This window comes from Serinus canaria, chromosome 5 (assembly GCF_022539315.1).
Source record: "Serinus canaria isolate serCan28SL12 chromosome 5, serCan2020, whole genome shotgun sequence".
Taxonomy (NCBI): Eukaryota; Metazoa; Chordata; class Aves; order Passeriformes; family Fringillidae; genus Serinus; species Serinus canaria.
Window position 1 is genome coordinate 56,130,101 of NC_066319.1, and position 20,847 is coordinate 56,150,947.

The window sequence follows — 20,847 nt, forward strand, 5'->3', positions numbered from 1 at the left end:
GAGAGAAAAGGGGGATGCAAAGTCATCAGGTGTTCCTAATGCCTTAAAATCTGAAATGTTTCCTTGAGGATTCAAAATAAAAGTGCAGAACTAAGGGAAAGCAGACTCAGGTTCTCTCCTTCCCTAAAAGTTTGCCTGGTATCAATGGGGACATGATTGTGGTCACTTGGGCAGGTCACAGGCCACCCCCACCAGCTGCCTCCAGCTTTTCAAATTATTCCCATTGTCTAAGTCATAGAAAATACCTGGAAAAAGACACAGATCTGACCCAGTGACCACACACCCTGTCCTGACACACACACCTGCACATACAGCCAGTGACCAAACCCTGGGCCACCACAGAGGGCTCCTTGCTAAATGTCAGTAAATGCTGCTGGGTAGCTAAAGCTCCAATTTCAGTTCAGAGACTGCAGTCAGAAACCAAGCAAGGAAAGTCTTTTTGTGAATTAGTGTTAGCAGCAAGAGGTAAAATACCAGAAAAAAGGGGAAACATAAAGAAGAGGTGTATGGTCATGTACACAAGCACACTGGAGTACCATTATCTTGTGCTGTGCTGCTCAATCTTTCACTTCATTTCTCCTCTAACCTTTTTTGGCCCCCAATATCCTTCAGAAGCTTTCAGTGTGTGTAATAAATGACAACCCACCATACCTCAGGGCTCCAAGCCGATGAGCTGTCAGTAGCATCATTTACTTCCAATCCCTGGCTGGCAAATGCTGTCTCCATTTCCAGGCATCCTTCCTTGTGTGAGTGGCTGACACCATCCCCAGTTCTGGGCTCCATCCTGGGCCCTTTGTGCTGCCCAGTGCCCCTACTCCTGGTTGCTGTTCTTGAATCAACAGATGCATGGTCATCTTCATGACAGGAGAGGTTGTCTTGGTAACTCAGTTGGCTTAGTCCATCCAGATCTAACAATTTTCAGCAAGAAAATAATTTCAGCGGGATTAGAACAAATTCCTCCCCCTTCCAAAATGTGTCTTTCTCTCCTTTCTTTTTTTTTTTTTTTTTTTATTTTTCCCTAATCCCCAGTGTTTACAATAGACAGTTTCTGTTTCCTGCAGCATTGAACCTTTAAAGAAACCAATCCTGTTTAAATCAGCATTTGATGGAGGGGACATGGCTGTTTCTCACCCCTTACTGAACTGAGAAACCCATTGCCTTCACTTGAAAAAGTTATCCACAAAATTCAAGTGGAGTGTTTGGGATATTCAAGTACAACCCCAAAGAAATCTCTTTTATGAAAACACAAATCAAACCACAGAAAAGCACAGGCCTGATGAACAGGTATCACAATTTCCTCCTGTGCAGGAGGAAGAGATGACAGGAGTTAGCATTGTCCTCAAGAGCATGGTGCTCCTGATGAAGGCAGCTTCACAGACAGAGCAGAGGGCCAGCATTACCCTCCCACCCATGCCTGAGAGCTCAGGTAAGCAGCTCCAAAAACCAGCTAGGGATCTATAAATCCCATGCTTGGGCTGAATTTTCCTCCCAAGGACAACAGAGGGGAGATGTGTTACCTAATTTCCTAACTGCTTTTATTAGTTTGAATTCATCTTGTCCTACACACATGTGCTCCCTGGGCTAGAGGAAGCTTCATTAATGAAAATAAAATAATACACACCACAGATTCCTTTTCTACACCACTGAAATCTCTGTTGTGTACACAGGGCATTTTTCTCTACTTGAAAGCACCAGTGAGAGCTCTCTGGATGGAGAAGCACAGATAATTACATGTCCAGGGATACAGATGAAAACAACATCATGATTTGGCCTTGGATGTGTTTTGCAAGCACTTTCAGAAGAAAACCAGGGACATTCTTCCTCCTAATGCAGCCCATGATGAGCCTTGCTTCAGGAGCAGGGAAAGAAAATTCTGCCTCCGTCTTTTTCAAATAAGGAAAAAGTAGTGAAAGAATCAATTGTGCTTCTGGACAGCTGATGACAGCCATGAAAACATAACAATTTCCTCTGCAAACAGAGCTATTTGGGGTTTGAAGGCTTCACAGAAGGAGGAGCCTCTGGAGATGATCTTCTCCACTCCCCTGCTCAAGAAGGGCCACGTCTTTGTTTGTTCCTATGAAGGTCACTACTAAAGAACAATAATTTTTTCCAAATTTGGTCTCAAATTCAAATTTTAAAAGATAGTATTAATTACAGTGTTTATTAGGAGAGTATTAGTTTGCTTTTGTTAAATGAATCAATGTTTTTATTCCCTTTCTGATAATGGAGACCAAGAATCTGGTGACAACTGACATGGAGGAGTCTGAGGTGCCCAACAACTTTTTCTGTCTCAGTTTTCACTGTCAGCTGCTTGTCTCACATCTCTCAAGTCCATGAATCTCCAGGCAGGGGCTGGAGGAATGAAGTCCCACCCATCTTAGGGGAAGATCAGGTTTGAGACCCTCTGAAGGACTTGAACATCCACAAATCTGTGGAACCTGAAGAGATGCGTTCCAGGATCTTGAGGGAGCTGACTCATGCAGGAGAGACGTGGACCTGTTAGAGCAGGTCCAAAACCAAAAAAAAATTGTCTGGGGACTGAAACACCTTTTGCATGAAGACAGGCTGAGAGACTTGGGGTTGTTCATCTGGAGAACAGAAGGTGTCAAGAAGACCTTATTGCTGCTTTTCAGTACTTGAAGAGAGATTACAAGAAAAATGGAGAGACACTTTTTGCCAAGGCCTGTAGTGACAGGATGAGGGTAATGTTTCGAACTGAAACAGGTGAATTTAAACTGGATATAAGGCAGAAATTCTTTACTGTGAGGTGGTGAGACCACTGGCCCTGGCTGATCAGAGGAGCTGTGGGTACCCAGCCTTGGATATGTTCAAAGCCAGGCTGGATGGGGCTCTGAATAACTTAATCAAGATAGGGGGGGGATTGGACTAGATAAATTTCAAAAGTCCCTTCCAACCTGACCTTATGATCCTCTACACATCTCTCTGTCTTAGAACAAAAAGCCCAAATCTTTCTGAGTAGAAGAAATTCTATGTTTGGCCTTAGCAGCAGTACTGTTTCTGATTCTTATCTGCTCCACACACAAAATTCCAAAGAGAGGAGTGGGGATTATACTCAGGAAACATTTCCTGCAGGTGAACAAACTCCTTGTTCCTGTCCTTGGCTGCTCTTTATCAATTTAAGAAATCAGAAACTAGGAGAATAACTTTATCCCCTCTCTTCAGCTATGAATGATCTCCACTCTCCCTCCCAGTAAAATGCTTCAAGCACAGGCACTTCAACCAACAAGTCTGAGAGCATCTCACAGCTTCATAATTATGGTCCTCTTCCTCATGGGAGATGGTCCTTCAGGAGCAAAGAGGGATCCAAATTATCTCTCTCAAATTCCAGGTGAGTGCTCTTCTCACTCCCTTCTGAAATGCAGAACCCATCTCTTCTCCTCCTCCTCATCCTCCCATCTGCAGACCTAATTCTGAACTGAGAGCCCTCATTGTCTCACCTCTGCCATGAGCAAAAAGTCTTGAGTGAGGGTAGAAAGTAATTTTATTTTTTTTTGCCATTACTCCCCTTCTTCTCTACAAAGTCAGAGAACAGAAAGAACTCAACGTAGGAGCATGAGCAAGAAATAAAATAACAGAAATTCCATGCATTTACTGAGACTGAATGGATACAGGCACTCCTTAAGGCATTTAATTAGCAAGCCAATGTCTAATACACATTTAAACAGTGGGTCATCCATCAAAGCACACACCACACAGCAGGCTTTCAGAATAAAATGCTTCTGTAGTAAGAAATTATCCTCACACAATTGTCTTGTGGGTTTGACTCCTGCTGGGATAATATCTAGATCAATAATAGAGGAATTTTCAAAAACTACATTAAAGCCATAAAAGTCTGCCCGTAACAGGAGAACTCCAGAAATATATTAATGGAGCAAGCCATCTCCCTGAGACTCAGGCACAAAATGAATGTGTTAGGAAAGCAAAAAATGTAGTATTCAGGGGAAGTAAAGAAAAAGGTGATTCACCCAAACCAATCAGTGAAACAGTCTGGCTTTTTCTTTAAATTTAAAGTAGTTTTGGTAAGAGATAATCACGTATAAATACCAGTATTAGATGATCATTACAGGTAATAGACCAACTATACAGACTAGAACAACTACACCTCTCCAATTACATCCCTTCCAACATTATATTCACAAAATAAACCTTGAAAACAAAAGTTCCTCCTGTAAAGGAAAAGGTCAGAGCAGTAAAATGCCTGTAATTTACCTGAGAGATCTTTAAGGAAGAAAATGTCAACCGTCTTATGAATACCTGACGTGAATAAACAGCACAGCATCAGGGACAGAGGTTGAGACAGCATTATCTGAACTTTAATTAGCCAAGAGTCCCTGCAGAGCAATAGCAGACACTTCTGAGATTAAGGGCAGGTAGTTCTGCACAATGGAAAAGTCTGATTTTTCTTAAGAACCCTGTCTCCCAAACTTTCCATTTCAGGTCCCACGTTCACAATCCAGGAAGGAGGCAAGGGGGATACTGGGTAGTAGAAATCACCAATAAATCAGAAAAGTCTGTGTTCAGGTTTGGAGAACTGGCTGGGAAAAAACTGTCAGATAAAAGGATGAGCACGACCTCCCAGTAGAACCCTAGCAGGAACTGGGATATAGAAGCCTCTCTCCAAAGATACAAGGGATGCTTGGCACATCAAAACACTGAAAACCAGGCTGGGAAAATATTGTGCAGTCCCTCCTCACACTGGCAGGCAAACGTTCTGGCAAATTTACTGTGTCTTTCTTTTTTTTTTTTAATGACACACAATCTCTCAGTTCAATGAATCATTGTAATGTGCCAAAGGAATGTCCTGAGAGGTCTCATCACTTCCTAAAGCCCACTGCCAGAGTTAAAAGATGAGGACTGGTAGATCTTGCTAAATTAACACCACATAGTTCATTAACCAGCAAGAAACAGATGAAGGATTTATGTGTGCCTGTTACCTGTGCTGACCAAGGGAGTGCTTGTCATACAAACTCTAAGGAATCACTTTGCTTCCATGCAACAAAAAAATTAAAATTACAAAAAAAAGGCATGTCTTTTCTTTGAAAGAAATTAGATTCCTTCTTTAAACTCATGATGAAAGTTAAGAACCTGTTTAAATTTAGTCCAGAGGAAGAAAGGATTTCAGTATTGACCAGGGTACCCCTGGACTTGAAATCCTCCTAGCTACAAGCAGTGATTTTTCAAATTCCTCTTCCCATAAGACAGCAGGGCTATGGCTAAGTAAGCCTGAGGAATATTTGCCCTCCCACAGCAGCAATTCTCTTGCCTGGCCCCTGCAACAGCCCCAGTTCCAAACCACTCTGCAGTACCTCTGCACCCCTTGCACTGAGACAAACCCACAGGGAGACCAAGCAGTGCTCCTGTCCCTGGTAATTTGAAGATTAGCCACCAAAAGAGTGCTAAAAAATTTCCTAGAAGAGCCTCAAAGGAGCAGAATCATTATGTAATTACAATAAATCCAAACAAAAATAGCCTGTAAATTTTAGGGGTTAAGGAGAAAAAGGATCTTAAATTTCAAGTGACATTATGCAATCAGGCCAAGATTGTTTAATTTACCACATGCTGGGTAATAGCCTGAGAAGGCTCCATGTTTCCAGAGCTGAAATAGGCTCTTTATTAACAGGGTGATTTGCAGAGAGGCTGTGGGCAGAGCTGGCATTCCAGCCTGTTCCACTCCCCAGAGCATCCTCCAGACACTTCCTTCATGCTGGGTGCACTCCAGGATCTATTCAGGTTACCACAAAGGTTTTTCAACAGGTGAAAAGTTAAAGCTAAATGAGTCCAAAGTGCAGACTGTCACAACAGTGAAAACAGAACCAGAGGATTAAGGAAACTCTCCTGTAAGAACACAGGGTGAGAAGACTCTGCCCTGTGCCAAGTCTGAGTGGGAGAGAAGTTCAGGGCTCTCCAAGATGCTCAGCTTTGCTCTGTGCCCAAGTTTGCTATAGATTTTGGATTATGTAAGAAAACTACCAGCAATATGTGTAAAAGGTCTGTCAAGAGTACACAAGGAGAAGAGAAGCCTCAGGCAAAGTCTGAACATGCCATGATCCCTTCCTAAAGGTTCTTCATCCTCCCCACCCAGAGGATCTGCTCAGCTGGAGCAGTGTGTGATACACCCTTGGGGCACAGGGATGGCTTTACATCCACAAATCTTTGTTTTTTGGTCGTGGCACCAGCTAGGTTCCTCTGAAAATAAAAGTAAGAGCAACTCTGCACCATGTTGTACCAGAAGAGCTAGATGGAGAGATCTTCAAATGATCTAATTGGAGGGTGCATTAAATTCAAGCAATTATATTTCAGAATTAAAACACTCTGTTGAAGTAAAAACAAAGGGCACTTTTATGGCTCTTCCCTCTGATGAACTTCTCTGGATTTTAGAATGTGTTCAGGCCAATTTTCTAAATAGCTATGTTTTTAAATGCATTTCATCTCTGTTTGTATAAAAGAGTCATTACATTAGTCCATGGAAGATCATAAAATTCTTCCCTTCTGTGCCATAAATTTTTAGTTTCTGTCATTGCCTGACATTTGGCGTATGTGCTGGCAAATGATCCAGCATAATTCATTCAATGTTCACCTTGTGTTTGTGAAGTTGTTACAAAAGGAGACATTCAGCTTCTGCTAAAAGGCTTGCTAAAGAGATGACTTATGTGGCACAGAAAAAAAATAACTACAACCAAGTCCTGCAGTCTTTACTCTGGAAAAATTTCCAATAAAAATCCATAAGAATGCATGAGAATGGGTTAAGGAAACAGAATTCAATAACAATTTGCAATTAATGGAAAGATCTTAATGGACTTCAGCAAGTCTTGGACCTGGATGCTTCCCTCTAAGCATTTTAGCTGCAGGTAACATCAGGAGATCAAGTTTAGTAAGAGAGAATGGAAGAACTAGGACTTGCTCTCCCTAGCAAAAGAACCTCTCTGTGTTGAGGCTACAGATCTCAGACTCCAGCCCTTGAAGCTTTTCCATGCAAGCAGCACCTCTGCATCCAGACACCTCTGTCCTGTGCTCCTGGTGGCTGGAGGGCAGGGGGCTGAATTTGGGTCTACACTCCACACCTGCTTTGTATTCAGACACTTCTGATCAAAAACTATGTGACCATGACACAGAGGTCTCAAACTGCCCAAGCACATCGTGGTTACTGCCTGAAGATGCTGCCTGTTCATCCTCCTCCCTGTATCTGCTCACGGGGAGAAAAACACAGCTCAGGCTTTAGCCAGCCTGCTGCTCCTGGCCAAGAAGCCAGAGGACACTTCTGCCTCTCAGGTGCATCCTCTGGGGAGAAAAAGTGACCAAGGATTTAGGGAGGACTGGGGCATGAACATGAGAATCACCTGCTTCTTCAAACCTCAGGAAAGCTTGATGGTGTCATATTGTCTCAGCAACATTTACATGTTATTAGACCCTGCTCAACTCTGCCTGTTAACCCATTTTTTCTTATTAAAGATATTTAACAGAAAAAAACACAAAGTCACAACACACAGAATAACCTTGTAAAATCATTTGCTTGTGCTAAAACAAAGTAGAAAACAAATGACTTGAAAGCTTTTTCCCGCTTCCATGCCCCTGCAGCCCCTGCTAAGGTGGGGAGAGAACTTTTGTGCAAAAAAAGCAGCCCAGGTGTAACCTGCTCATGGTAGCACCACCAACACATAAATATGGCACGTGGCTAACAGGCACTGCTGGCTCCAAATGCCAGCAGCAGACATGCTCTGGAGACCAATGTAAATTATAACCTTTAAAAGTGAAGATAACAGAGCTGAGCACATCCCCATGCTGCCATCAGGTGCATGGGGCAAGGCTGTACCCTCAGCAGTGCTCAGCAGCCTGCAGGTGGGAGAAGGAGTGTGGTGTTTGTGAGGGTCCCCAGGATGAGGGAAGAGATGAATCTGACTCCATGTCTCAGAAGGCTGATTATTCTATTCTATTCTATTCTATTCTATTCTATTCTATTCTATTCTATTCTATTCTATTCTATTCTATTCTATTCTATTCTATTCTATTCTATTCTATTCTATTCTATTCTATTCCATTCCATTCCATTCCATTCCATTCCATTCCATTCCATTCATACTATATTAAAGAAAAAGAAAGGATACATCAGAAGGCTTTAACAAGAATGAATAATAAAAACCCGTGACTGACTCAGAGAGTCTGGCTGTGATTGATCGTTAAGTTAAAACAATTCACATGGAACCAATCAAAGATGTATCTGTTGGTAAACAATGTCCAAACCACATTCCAAATCAATCAGATAATTATTGTTTTTATTATTTTCTGAGGCTTCTCATCTTCCCAGGAGAAGAAATCCTGGTGAAAGGATTTTCCAGAAAATATGACAGTGGCAAAGGAGGACTCAGGACATGCTCTGTATTCTTGGCCTGGCTTGGTCAGGATGGAAACACAGAGACATTTTGCTGATGTCCCTGCCAGCAGCACCAGGGGAGCTCAGGAGGATGCTGGGAGCAGTAGGACACAGCAGTCACTGTGCACACTTGGGTTTGTGTGTGAAGAGCCCAGCTGGCAGTGGGCTCAGGCCACAGCTCCTTGTGCAGCACCAAGGGCATGATTTGGTTGCCAAGACTCACTCTGATAATCTCCATGGCAAACCCCAGCAGCTGAGCAAACAGGTGGAGAGGGAGGCTCTCCTGTTTTGGGAGGGAAAGCACCTTCTCCACCTCAAACCTGACATCAGCCTCGGGTGAGGAAACAGGGAGCTGCTTTTACACACTCTGCTTGGTCTATTAAAAATCTGCAGGATAAACCTAATGGCCAGTGCTGTCAGAGCTCCATAAATGTGCCTGCTGCTGCACAGGAGGCTGCACTCCCCTCCCAGGACACAGCACCAAGCAGGAGCCAGCTCCTTTCATGACACACCACTGGTAGGTTTGACCCTCTGGTGTGCCACAGTTTGACTACAAGCCTGCTCTTCCTGCTGGAAAACTGCTCTCAACTGGAGAAAAAAAGCTGTGTTCCTACTGTGATAGAAGTGAAAAACTTTTAAACATTAGTTAGTAAATGGTCGGTGAACAGCTGACATAAAATTTGATTACTTTTATGTAAGCTATTAAAAATAACCTTCTTTGAAATTTTCTTGGATAAAAATTATTTCAAGCTGTAGCAACCCCATGGCCTAAATGTGATCCAGTCAAATAATCAAAAGACATAAAAATAAACATTCCTTTTCAGCCTAATACCTGCATTTCTGCCCACAGCTCATGTAAACTCTACCAAATGTATCTAATTGCTCAGCAAACATTATAAAATCCTATTAATATCTGTATATCTTTTGGGTGATTAGGATAAAAATAAAAAATTATCCCAGTTTAACCAGAAGTCCACATTTCAACTTTCATTCTCACATTTCAAAGCATTTTCAACTTTCCTAAAAATCCTGAATAAAATAACATCTTTAGTAATTAAACCACACCTTTCACCATTTCCTCAAACAGGTGTAGCATTAAAATCCTGCATCCATGGGCAGCATGACCCAGTCAAATAATCAAAACACACAAAAATAAACATTCCTTTTCAGCCTAATACCTGCATTTCTACCTGAAATGTATCTAATTGCTCAGCAAATGCTATAAAATTCTATTAAAATGTGTTTATATTTTGGGTGATTAGGATAAAAATAAAAAATTATCCCACTTTAACCAAAAGTCCACATTTCACTTCGCTGTCTAAAAATCCTGAATAAAATAACATCTTTAGTAATTAATCCACACCTTTCACCATTTTCTCAAAAACTGTACCATTAAAATCCTGCCTCCATGGGCGTGAGGCTGCAAACTTAGATAAACCTGCCTGAACATAATGTGAAATTCTGATTATTACAAGAAATTGTGCAAAGGCCACGTGGATGCAGGATTCCTGGACAGCTCCTGCCAGGGCACTGAGCCACCTGCAGCCCCCTACAAAACACAGCAGAGCCCTTTTTCCCAGAGAGGAGGAGAAGGGTGCAGGGATGGAGGAGAGAACTTGGCATGGGGTGATATTTTATTGGCTGCTTGACTTTGATTTCAAGTTCCCCAGTCCCCAAGGCACGAGTGCAGCACTTGTTATGACAGAGGCTGCTATTCCTCACAAACATTTGGAAGCACACGGGCTAATTAAACTGTGGCACTGGGGAATCTGCAGCAAATGCCTGATGTGCCTGCTGCTGCTGAATCGCTGCCTGAGCAGCGACAGCTCCCTGTCAACTTAATATCTCTGTATTAATAACAGTAACTTAACCCAGGGGAGAGGAAAAGGAACACCATTCAAACACACAAGTGGCCTGATTAGCAAAGGACAAGGGGGAAGCATTTTCTACATCACCATGGAAACTTAAATAAAGGGCCCGTAATTGCAATCTAAATTCTGGAAAGATAATGAATACATCTTGAGATCTGCAGATGTTGTGTAGCATATACATATTTCTAGCAACTTCAACTCAATTACTTCTATGCAGCATCTGTTTTACAAATCAACTTCCCACTGCTCATAACGAGGCATGTGGGATTTTTAATTTTTTTTTTTCCCCAAAGGAGACAGTGGGGGAAGAAGAAGGGTGACCTCTTTTTTCCGGCAAGGTATTTCAAACCACCACTATTTATTTAGACATTTCAAACACCCAGTCACTTACAAAGTTAGCTTAAAGGCATCCAAATACACCAAGCTAAAATGCATGAAATAAATAATTCAAGAATTTGCTGCAGTGTTACCAAGTAGAAAGAATAACTTATAATTTGTTCCAAGCTTACCCAAGAAAAAAAATTTACTGAATAAAATACATCATGTGGGTGTGAAATATAGAGGTACTGCGCACATCCTGTCTGCCTGCTTGTTAAAAAACAACAACAAACAAGAATCATTTTGTCTGAACAATGGAAACTTCCCAAATGCCAAATTTCTGGTTTTCCTCTACATTTAATGCTGCCTTTGTGCATCCACTTTTTCTTAGAGATTTTTTATTCTGCTCTATGGAAGTCAGTTGGGAACATCACCAAGTCCTGAAAGGAGCAGGGGTAGTAACAAAAAAATGCATTTGATCACATAACCAAGACAATATCAGTACATCTTTGCATAATGCAAACACTCAGAGCATCCCAGGAGCACTCACTGCTGTGTTCTTTGCTTCTACAGAAGCAGCCACACAGGCCTGGCCTTAAAATTTTCATGATCAGCATGACAGAGAGGAACAGTGATCTGCAGCAGCTCCTACCTCAGCAAAACCCAGAACTGTGCACAGAAAGAAAAGCTTTTCTTTGGAAAACTGGAAAGGTCTGTGGCAAACAAGGGACTTGTTAAAGCTTCTCAGAAAAAGGAGGAACATTTTGTGCAGGGAACACCCAGCAGCACACATGGAGCTGCTCCTACCAATTCCTAGGTGGCTGCAGCTCTGTAGAGTTTTCAGTCTGGAGCCTTCATCCTGCTCTTGCTGTCAGCCACTTGAGCTGGGAATTCAAGAGCACAAAGCACCAACCTGCCTGATTTAGGCTTGACTAAGGAGCAGGGCACCCAATCCAAGCCATTCCCTTAGATCCCAAATGTGTTAGAAAATGCTGGAGCAGACCCAAGCTCCAGCACACTGGCAGGACACCCCTGACCAACACCCAGTGGTCATTTAACAGAGAGCAGGATTTCTCCTGGCACCATCCCTGTGTGTTTTCACCCCTTCCTGACAGGTCTAACAGCCAGGGAATGTTTGGTGTCCAGTGCTGAAGGTGAGGATTTCCCCTCTCTGCTGAGTCCCTGCTTCTGCCTCTCCATCTGTCCTCACCCCATGACCAAACCAATTAGCAAGCTCCCCAAGGTGAGTTTATTGGGGTGTTTGCATGTGGTACAGCTGGAGAGAATCACAACTTGGAAGCCTTTGTACCAGGGGATATTTACAACAAAAATCATTGTCAAGAAAAGAGAACAAAACAGCAAAAAAGAGAGTAATCAGGAAAAAAATAAGGGCATTTTTTGGCTCTAACCACCTCTACAGTGAAGCAATACAGCAGTCAGAGCACTGCACCTCAGTTCTGTGCACACAGCTGTGCAAAGAAATAGAGGACTGCCCACAGAAAACAGCGTGAAAAACAGCATATTTTCCTGTTGTTTCTTTCCTACTCCCAAAATTGGATTTTAAAAATAGGAACATGGGATTCCACGTCAAACTGGCTCTCACTGTGCTGCCTAAGGTTCTTCCAGAGCTGTAAGAAATGGCAGCCAAGAGACTGAACCACAATCATCCCTGATTTTCCCAATCACCTACTTTACATCTTACATGTGGAGCAAAAATGAGTCAGTCTTCATTTATTCTACTGGGTTCTATTAGCACAGGCCCAGGATTTGTGCAGAAATGGAAGAAAAGAAGAGATTAGACACTGTTGGAGACAGTGCTAAGCCAGGAAAACCCCTGGTGTGGATGCAGTTACATCCATGAGTCAGCCTGCACCTCCCTGGCAGCCCAGGTTGGGTTGAGTGCAGGAAACATGCAGCTGCAGAGGCAGAAAAGCAGCTTCTGTCAGCAGATGTGCTACACTGGGGACTCTGCAGGGCTCTCAGTGTGCTCTGGGGTGTGGGGCTGGAAACTCAACAAACTGCTGGATGCCAATGGCTGGGGAAGTAGAAAGCACTGTCCTTTCCTTCCAACCAGAAAAAAAAAAAGAACTTTCCCCTCACTATTATTATTTCCATGAGCATTTTCCTGGTGGTTTTCTTACCACAATGGGTTGGATTCCTTCAAGTTACCCATCAATCATTTCTTCATTTTGTTTGTTTGGCTTGGATGTGACCTGCCTCTCATGCAAGGCAGTCAGTTCCTAAACCTCCTCCAGTATGTTTAAGGAAGTTTCTCTGCATTAGGACTCATTCCTTTCAGCTAGTAGAAATCAAACTGGCCAAAGAAACATCCAGAAAACTCAGGCCACTGACTTTGCTCCTCTTTAAAGGAGTTTCACCACTCCAGAGGAGACCCAGGGCATGCACACACCATTTGAACCATCAGCTTCACACCCACAGGGCTTTGTTTGCTGATCAACACTGTGGAAATGAACTCCCTCCAAAAGATATTTGTTTGGATTTGATGCAGAAAACAACTGCACTGCAACAAGGCAGATATTTATTTTCTCACTGATTTGTCTAATTGAAACTTTGTTTGCTGCCAGAGGGTTGATTCACCACAGTCCCCCCTTTACTGTAACACCACAGCACTCCTGGGAAAATCACCAGCTTTGGGAGCAGCAGTGGGTGGGGACGTGGTGCAGCAAGGCTCACATGGCTCAGGACTGAAGCTGTCACCCAGAAGGGACATCCCTGTCCTCCTGCCCTTCCCTCTTCCCTTTATTTTGGTTTTAGCAATCACATGGCAAACTCACCTGGCTCAGAAGTAACAAGGAAGGAGCTGGTGGCTCCTGTTGGAAGCAAGAGGCTGGGCTGAGCCATGGCAAGCAGCTCAGCTGTGTGATAGGGGAAGGATGCTGTATTTCAGCTGCAGTTTTACTTCAGTAAGTGGCAATTGCAAAACTCAGGCCCAAGGGGTTTGTAGCTGCATTATTTATGGCAGTGATTCTAACCCCCAAACTGACCTTGAGACACAGAACTCCAGCAAACCACAGGGCTCTCATTAATCCAAACTCAGGGCTTTCTCTCCAGCACCACCACTCTCATTATTTGCTGGAAAATACTCCCACAACAATTACGCTGTATAGACTGTAAAGGTTTGAATCCCTCTCAGCCTGAGGAGGTAAATTCCTCCAAACACCCAGCCTGAGGGGGACCAGTCCTCATGAGTCCCTCCAGGGATGCTTCACCTCACAGGGATTCTGAGTTCTTGAGTCAGAGAAGCACCTGCCTGGACATGAGGGAACTTTCAGGAGGTGCAGTGATGCCATGAGAGCATCAGCTACTTTCATGGTCATGAGAAGGGATTTTCTACAGATTTTGCTATGGACTGATTTGAGATTCAACCCAAGCCACTCTTGGTGGTCTGCAAATAAGTACTGATGGAGTGTCCCTAAGTCCATCTGTGGAAATTGCCTGAGAATCACACAAACAGCATTGTGGAGGTACAGCCCAACCACACCTTCCCCATTACCTGCCAGGTCCCCAAAGCCCAGCAGTGACATTCCCTGTCTTTAAAACTACACAGCTTTAACTCCATGACTGTAATCTCAATATTTGCTTTCATTGCAGAAAATTAAGTTTCCTCTTGGTTACTAAAGCTACTTGAGGAGTCTGTGAGGCCACTCATAATGATGGCTGCTGCCACCAGGTCATTGCAGCAGCCAAAAATTACCTGGGCACAGGGAAGTCATATCCACACCCCTGTCTGGAAAAGGGTGAAGATCAACACCAGCTCACCTTCTGGCAGAGTGATCCCATCTTATATAAGCTTACATTAGTGGGTTTTGTGCTGTTAAGCACTGCAAGGAGGGAACAGGGATGGATTACCTGTGCTTCCACCCAGCCCCTGTGTGGCATTCACATTCTCTGAAAAAATCCTTTTGCCCAGGATTTTTCTCCTGGGAAGCTGAGAGGCCTCAGAGAAAAGGGAAACTGTTCTTATCTCATTTGCTTCTCCTGTGTTTTGTTCATGTGGAATGTGTTTGGAGATTGTTTACCCACAGGTGATTGTTCCATTGCATTCTGCTGGGAGTTGTTTTGACTCTTTGGCCAATCAGGGCCAGGCTGTGTCAGGACTCTGGAAAGAGTCCCAAGTTTTCATTATTAGCTTTTTAGCATCGAGTAAGTATCCTTTCTGTATTCTTTAGTATAGTATAGCATTCTTTAATATAATATCATATCATGAAGTAATAAATTAGCCTTCTGAGAACATGGAGTCAGATTCATCATTCCTCCCTGAAAACACAACACCTCAAGCTGGCAACAACTGCAACAGAAAAGAAAAACCACACACACACAAAAAAAAAAGACAAACAGTAGTACTGTTTGTGTCAGCACACTGAAATACTATGTTCCAGCTCTGCACAGAGCTGCTAGTATTGCCTGCATGTCACCTCCACCACAACACAATGAGATCATTCACACCTGCCTCGCCTGTAGTAGGAGAGGGAAGGTGAGGAGGCAGGGTTTCTAGGAGAAAGGCAGCATTTCCCAGATGCTGCCAAGATGCTGTTTATTGGTAAATGAAGTCTCTTGAGTCCTAAACAACCTTCCCAGAGGAAGATAGAGTCGCAACTGCCATATGGAGAGTGGGAAGAGGATGTCACTTAGCGAAATGGATCAGAAAATACATGCACAAACACACACGCTCACACACAATTTGTTCTGTAACTGCACAGAATGGCAAAAGCCATTTCATCCTCTCAAATAAATCCTTCTCTATACAGCTTATGCAACCTTCTAGATGACAAGAGCAGATGACAGGTGCTCCTGATCACAGCATCCTTCCCCATGCCTCAAGGGAGATGGGCACGAGGAAGCTCTGCCCACCAGACAAGGAACTTGGTGAAAACCCAAACCCCTGATCTACTGTGGCCTGACAAAGACACTGTGTCTAAAATCACTGACTGAGGATGAACAGCAATGCTGACAGGCCCAAGACAGAGCTGGCAGTGGTACCACCTCTGAGAAATTGTGGTTTGAAGCACTGTTTGACTTCACTTCCCCAGCTGTAAAGCTGACATGCCACAATCCACCCTCCTTCTGGGGCTGTTGTGTTCTTTCATCCCCACTCACATGTGACATCCTGCAAGTAGATCCCTCATAATCTGAAAATTTGAAGAGACAGAACTGCAAAGGAATACTCTAAATGCAAGTAGGAACATTGCACCACCTTCTCAAGGACAAAAGTCTGTGCACAAACACTTGGAGTGGTTCTGAATTTCCCAGAGAGAAGGAATTCAATGCAAACTCACGTCTGCACTTCACTTCAGAAAGCCACGGGCTGGCATCACATTCTTCAGAGACCAGATGCTGTCCCCAGTCACGTTTGTGCTTCATCCCACTCGAGCTCTCAGGAGCATTTTCTCTGAAGTGTTTTTGTCCACTGTCTGCCTTTGCTTTCACCCCCTTTGTCTTCCTGGTGGTATTGATTCAGTGTAGCCTCTTTGAATGTCCTTCTTGGAGTACAGGCAGTGATTTTTATAGGGTTACATCCTGGCTAGAACACTGGCTGGCTCCATACCCAGACAGGTGATAAAATTCATAAACACTTCACTTCTCAATGTGGAGACTGGCCATCTATCTATTTTAGTCTCAAGTTCAAGCAGAAATTTAATTTATCACACAATCAACATCTTCTTCTTAAGGGTATTCTTTGCTATATGGGTTTAGAGGACCTAATGAAAAACTCACTTCTTGCCTAGGATTTCCTGCCTCTATGAAGGGTCATTTACTGAGGTCAGGAGTTTTCATATAAAGCAGAAAGAATAATTTCCTTTACTACAGAAATTACTGGCAAAAATCAATGACCCCTGTTAAGCTGGAGGCCAAGGTAAGTAAATGCAATAGTGCTCTGTAGATTTAAAAACTCCCAGAGCCTCAGAGGTGTGCTTCCCCCCCACACACGTGCTGAGGAACACTAGCCAGCCATCCAGACAGGGCTGTCACACTTCCTCGCATGCCAAGGCCACGAAAATTATTTAAGTGCAACTGGAATGCAGCCTTCAGCTGGCACTGAGGTTGTCCAGTTGATGGAGGAGAAGGAATCTCTAAGGACATTTTGCAGTGGGAGTGCTGTGCTCACCTATCCATTACAGCAGCGCTGTGAGCAGTGCCAGACAGCCTGGGAGACTTCCACCCCAGCACTCACTCCTGCAAAAATAGTTCAGCTCTCACTCAGAAGGCTCAGCTCTGCTGCTGTGCCTGCCCCTGTGCCTTTTCAGGGCAGTGTCTGGTGAAAATGAGAGCTTCATGGTCATTTGGTTTTTTGTTTGCAAAGGACAGCAGCCCAGGGGGAGAAGTGGGCTAAAGCCCCTTCACTGCACAGTCACTGCTGTTCTTCACTTTTCTCATTATTGCTGGTTTTCCCCTTTAGACTCATGCTGGGAAGCAGAAGCACTGGCCACCCCTACCCTTCTACTTGCAGTGCACTTCTTTCTTTCAGATGTGGTTTCTTGCTCCTTTGCTGGTTTGGATTTTTTTTTCAATTCTCAAGCCAACTGTGCAATGATGGATCTGGCAGCCACCCCCAGTCAGCTGAGCAGCAGCATCCCAGCCATGGGGGCATGCAAAGGCTGCTCTCTCCCTGCTCTGTGCTGGGAGACAGCTCCTCTGCCACAGACACTGAGGTAAACAATGGACAAGGCTCTGAGAGAGCGAGTTCATCTGTTTCTGCAAAAATCACAAATACACCATTTGCCACTGGTGGCAGCAATCTGCACACACAGAAGGCTCTGCTTTGCCATCTTTAACTTCTTAAGCCAAACACCTGGCACTGCAATAACTCCTGCTGAGCTACCTTCCCAGTATTAAACTGTGGATCAAAGGCATACAAAGTGAAACAACAAAAATAAAAACCCACCAACTTTTCCTTGCATTTGTTTGAAAACTTGCTACAACTTCACTACCATCATTTAATTCCAGAGCAGCGCTGGCCAGCAGCCAAACCCGCACCCCATGATTAAGCTGCCTCATGATTTCTGGTGGACATCTGACTAAAAACCCAAGAATTTCCTTGCTCAAACAATTTATTAGATCCCTAAGCCTAAAACGGTTTTCAGTAATATGTGTGCTGCTTCAGAGCCTAAGAAAATCTACTCTGGGAGCCAGGAAACATTTCCTGAGAGGCAAAAATGGGATCAAAACATATTTGATAAAAAGGAGAAGGAGTAATGATGGTTTTTAACTACAGTGTTATTTTATTTTCTCTCAGAAGCATGCTGTCAGTTTAAGAGAAGGGAACATCCATTGGATTTTGTTTGCATCTCTTTTAACACAAAATTATTCTCACCTATGGCTGCAGGGCTTTTCCCCTCTAAACTAAATAAACTATATATTGGAATGACCTTGTAACAGGTTTCTGTGGCTCTTTAATCACCAGTGGCTGCTAAATGAAGCATATCTATTTTCTCTGCTACATTACTATTGGCAACCAGGTCTTCAGTAAGTGCCCAGAAATATTTCCATGGCAACAAAAAGCATTCAGCATTGCTACTGTTTTGTGCCAATTTAGCTTTAAAATATTCTATTGTGGAGAGAAATATGGTACATTAAGTGAAATGAAGTCAAGATGCAATGTTCTGAAAAGAATACAAGGATAAACAGGAAATACGTATTTTGCAGAAATGGGGGGGAGAAACCTGCCAAATGGAAGGAAAAATGTTCAAACCTCATTTTGGTGCTACTGAACAGCTTTGCTGAATGTCAGCAAGTCCATGTGTCACTCACATTTTCACTTAGGGTTAGGTAAAAAGCTAACAGAAATAAGGATACCTCAAACATCTTCTCTTGATCATTTTAATCCATGACTGAAATTTTAAGTTGCCAGGGTATTACAGCCTCTCTGCATGTCTAGGTTACCATCAGAAGAGTTCACACTCTTGATGTTAGAGAATGAATCTAAAGGAAAAAGAGGAAATAAAGAGCTGAAAAATAAAACACAAAGAACATGTGTGTTTTGGAAGTGAAAGTTCACTTAGAAGAGCAAAACGAGTTCTTCCACATCAAAGGGTCTGTGGAAGACATTTTCAAATCACAGTTCAGCACTTTCTCTCCCATTATACCACTTAGTTCTGAGAGAAAAAGGTGTAAGTTCCCAGCCCTGTAACCCTCAAACAGCCAACTTGTGTGACTATGAAGCCTTGAGACCATTGACTGGCCCTCTGTGCAGCACATTGCAGAGATAAAAAGATTAAAGTCTGTCTGAGACCATTTGGAGTGACATTCCCTAAGGTGCAAAAAGCTGTGCAGTGCTCCCTGAAGTGCCTGGGGTGCAAGCAGAGAGCTCTAGGAAGCAGCACTGTAAGTGCTGGGAGCTCCATGGGACCAACCCTCCAGCCCACAATGGCTCCACGAAGGTTAGGGAGAAGGAAAGCCAAAAAATGTGGAGAGAGCCAAAGAGCAGCTTGAGCAGGACCTGCTCTCACCTGGGAGAGATCCCAGAGGGACCCTCCCTTGAGCTGCAGGGATGGGTCACTCTGGCATCTGTCTGTCCCTCACCAGGACACTCCACCTGGTCCATCACCCACCCCTCAGAACCCTCTATCCCAGAGGTGCCTGCAGGTGACAAAAGCTCTGGCCAGGACAGCAGCTCCTTCCTGGGCTCCATTTCCCTGAGAGCTCACCAGCTTTCCTCCAGCCACTGTCAGCAAGGGTCCTGTGGCCCAAGGACAGGGGGCTGCCCTGGGAATGCTGCCTTTGGACCTGGCTGAGCCCCAGGATTTGCTGTGAGTTGCTCCAACAGCCCCTCCTGAGGCTCAGGGCTGCAGGCTCTGCAGGAGCCAGGTTGTGCCCTGGGACAGTGTCACTGTCACATTCTCTGAAAAATCCCTGTGCCAGGATTTCCTCTCCTGGCAAGCTGAGAAGCCTCAGAGAAGAATAAAAACAACAATTATCTGATTGCTTCTCCTGTGTTTTGCTGCTTTGGAATGTGGTTGGAGATTGTTTATCCAACAGGTGGTTGGTTGGTTGGTTTCATGTGAATTGTTTTTACTCAATGACCAATCGCTGTCAGGCTGTGTTGGGACCCTGGAAGAGGTCACAAGTTTTTCATTAGTATCTTGTCAAACCTTCTGTTTGCATCCTTTCTCTATTCTTTAGTATAGTTCATAATATAGTATTCTTTAATATAATATTATATAATATCATAAAATAATAGATTAGCCTTAATAGTATTCTTTAGTACAGTATTCTTTACTATAATATAATATCATAAAATAATAAATTAACCTTCTAAGAACATGGAGTCAGAGTCACCAATTCCTCCTTCGTCCTGGAGACCCCAAAAATACCACAGGACAGCTCTTGTCCAGGAGGATCCACAGCCCCAGCACCCCCTGAAGGGACACTTTGTGCCCTGCTCCATGACTTCTGTGCCCACACTGGCCACACAGTCCAGGCACACACACAAACCCAGCCCTGCAGCACTGGCTCAGTGCCTGGACAAACCTGGGGGCAGGAGATTGCCCAGGCAATGCACAGGGGTACCAGAAGGGAGGGGCTGGCCTCCAAGAGATCTTTAATCTGAGAACTGGCAATCTTTCATTTGGAATACAAAACAAGCAGTCCCAGTTTGGGAGGCAGAACAGCTAGACCAAAAGAGCTTTTTAATTATTTACTCCCTGGCCATAACAGAGTGAGAAATAGCAATAAAGAAAAGAGCTAATTTTACAGTCATTAAAGAGCACCATCAAGGTTTATACCCTCTCAGTCTGATATTCCTGTTAAATACAAAAACAAACAGGCTGATCTTCCACAGTCTGTACAGAAAAGGCTAAATATGTAAGACTTCCCTACAAGCCAAGAGTGAAGAAAAGCTCCTGGTCATAATAAAACAGACATGTTCAAGAGCATTTACCACCTGCTTAAAAAAAAAAATTAGATATTTGAAGCCAAACTCTGTAAATCCTCAGTGAGCCTCAAGTTCTTCATCAGCTCCATGTTGTAGAACCCAGTCCCCCCATCCTCTTTTCACCCTCATTCCTTTCCTAGGATGTTTGTTAAGAGCAGCTTTAAGGGTGGTGTCAGCAGGACTGCAGCTTTCCTGGGTGTAGTCAGGACCTGTGTCTCCATCAGACCTCTGTGAGCCAGGAAAGCTCCAACACACTCGTGGTGACACTGAGCGAGCACAAGTCATGTGGCTGAAACTCAGTCCTGGGCACAATCCCCTGAAAGCACTCCTGCTGTCATTTAAAGATCAGAAGTCATAGTTAGGCCTATTTAAAACTG

General features: G+C 43.7%; 1 protein-coding gene across 1 annotated transcript in view; it reads right to left on the reverse strand.

The window, feature by feature from the left end:
* SYT16 (synaptotagmin 16) overlaps positions 1-20,847 on the reverse strand; it is a 102,372-nt gene that overhangs the window by 17,810 nt on the left and 63,715 nt on the right. Inside the window, exon 3 of the mRNA XM_050974930.1 lies at positions 652-908. Within this exon, the coding sequence (XP_050830887.1) occupies positions 652-908 (257 nt within the window). The remainder of the gene's footprint in view (positions 1-651; positions 909-20,847) is intronic.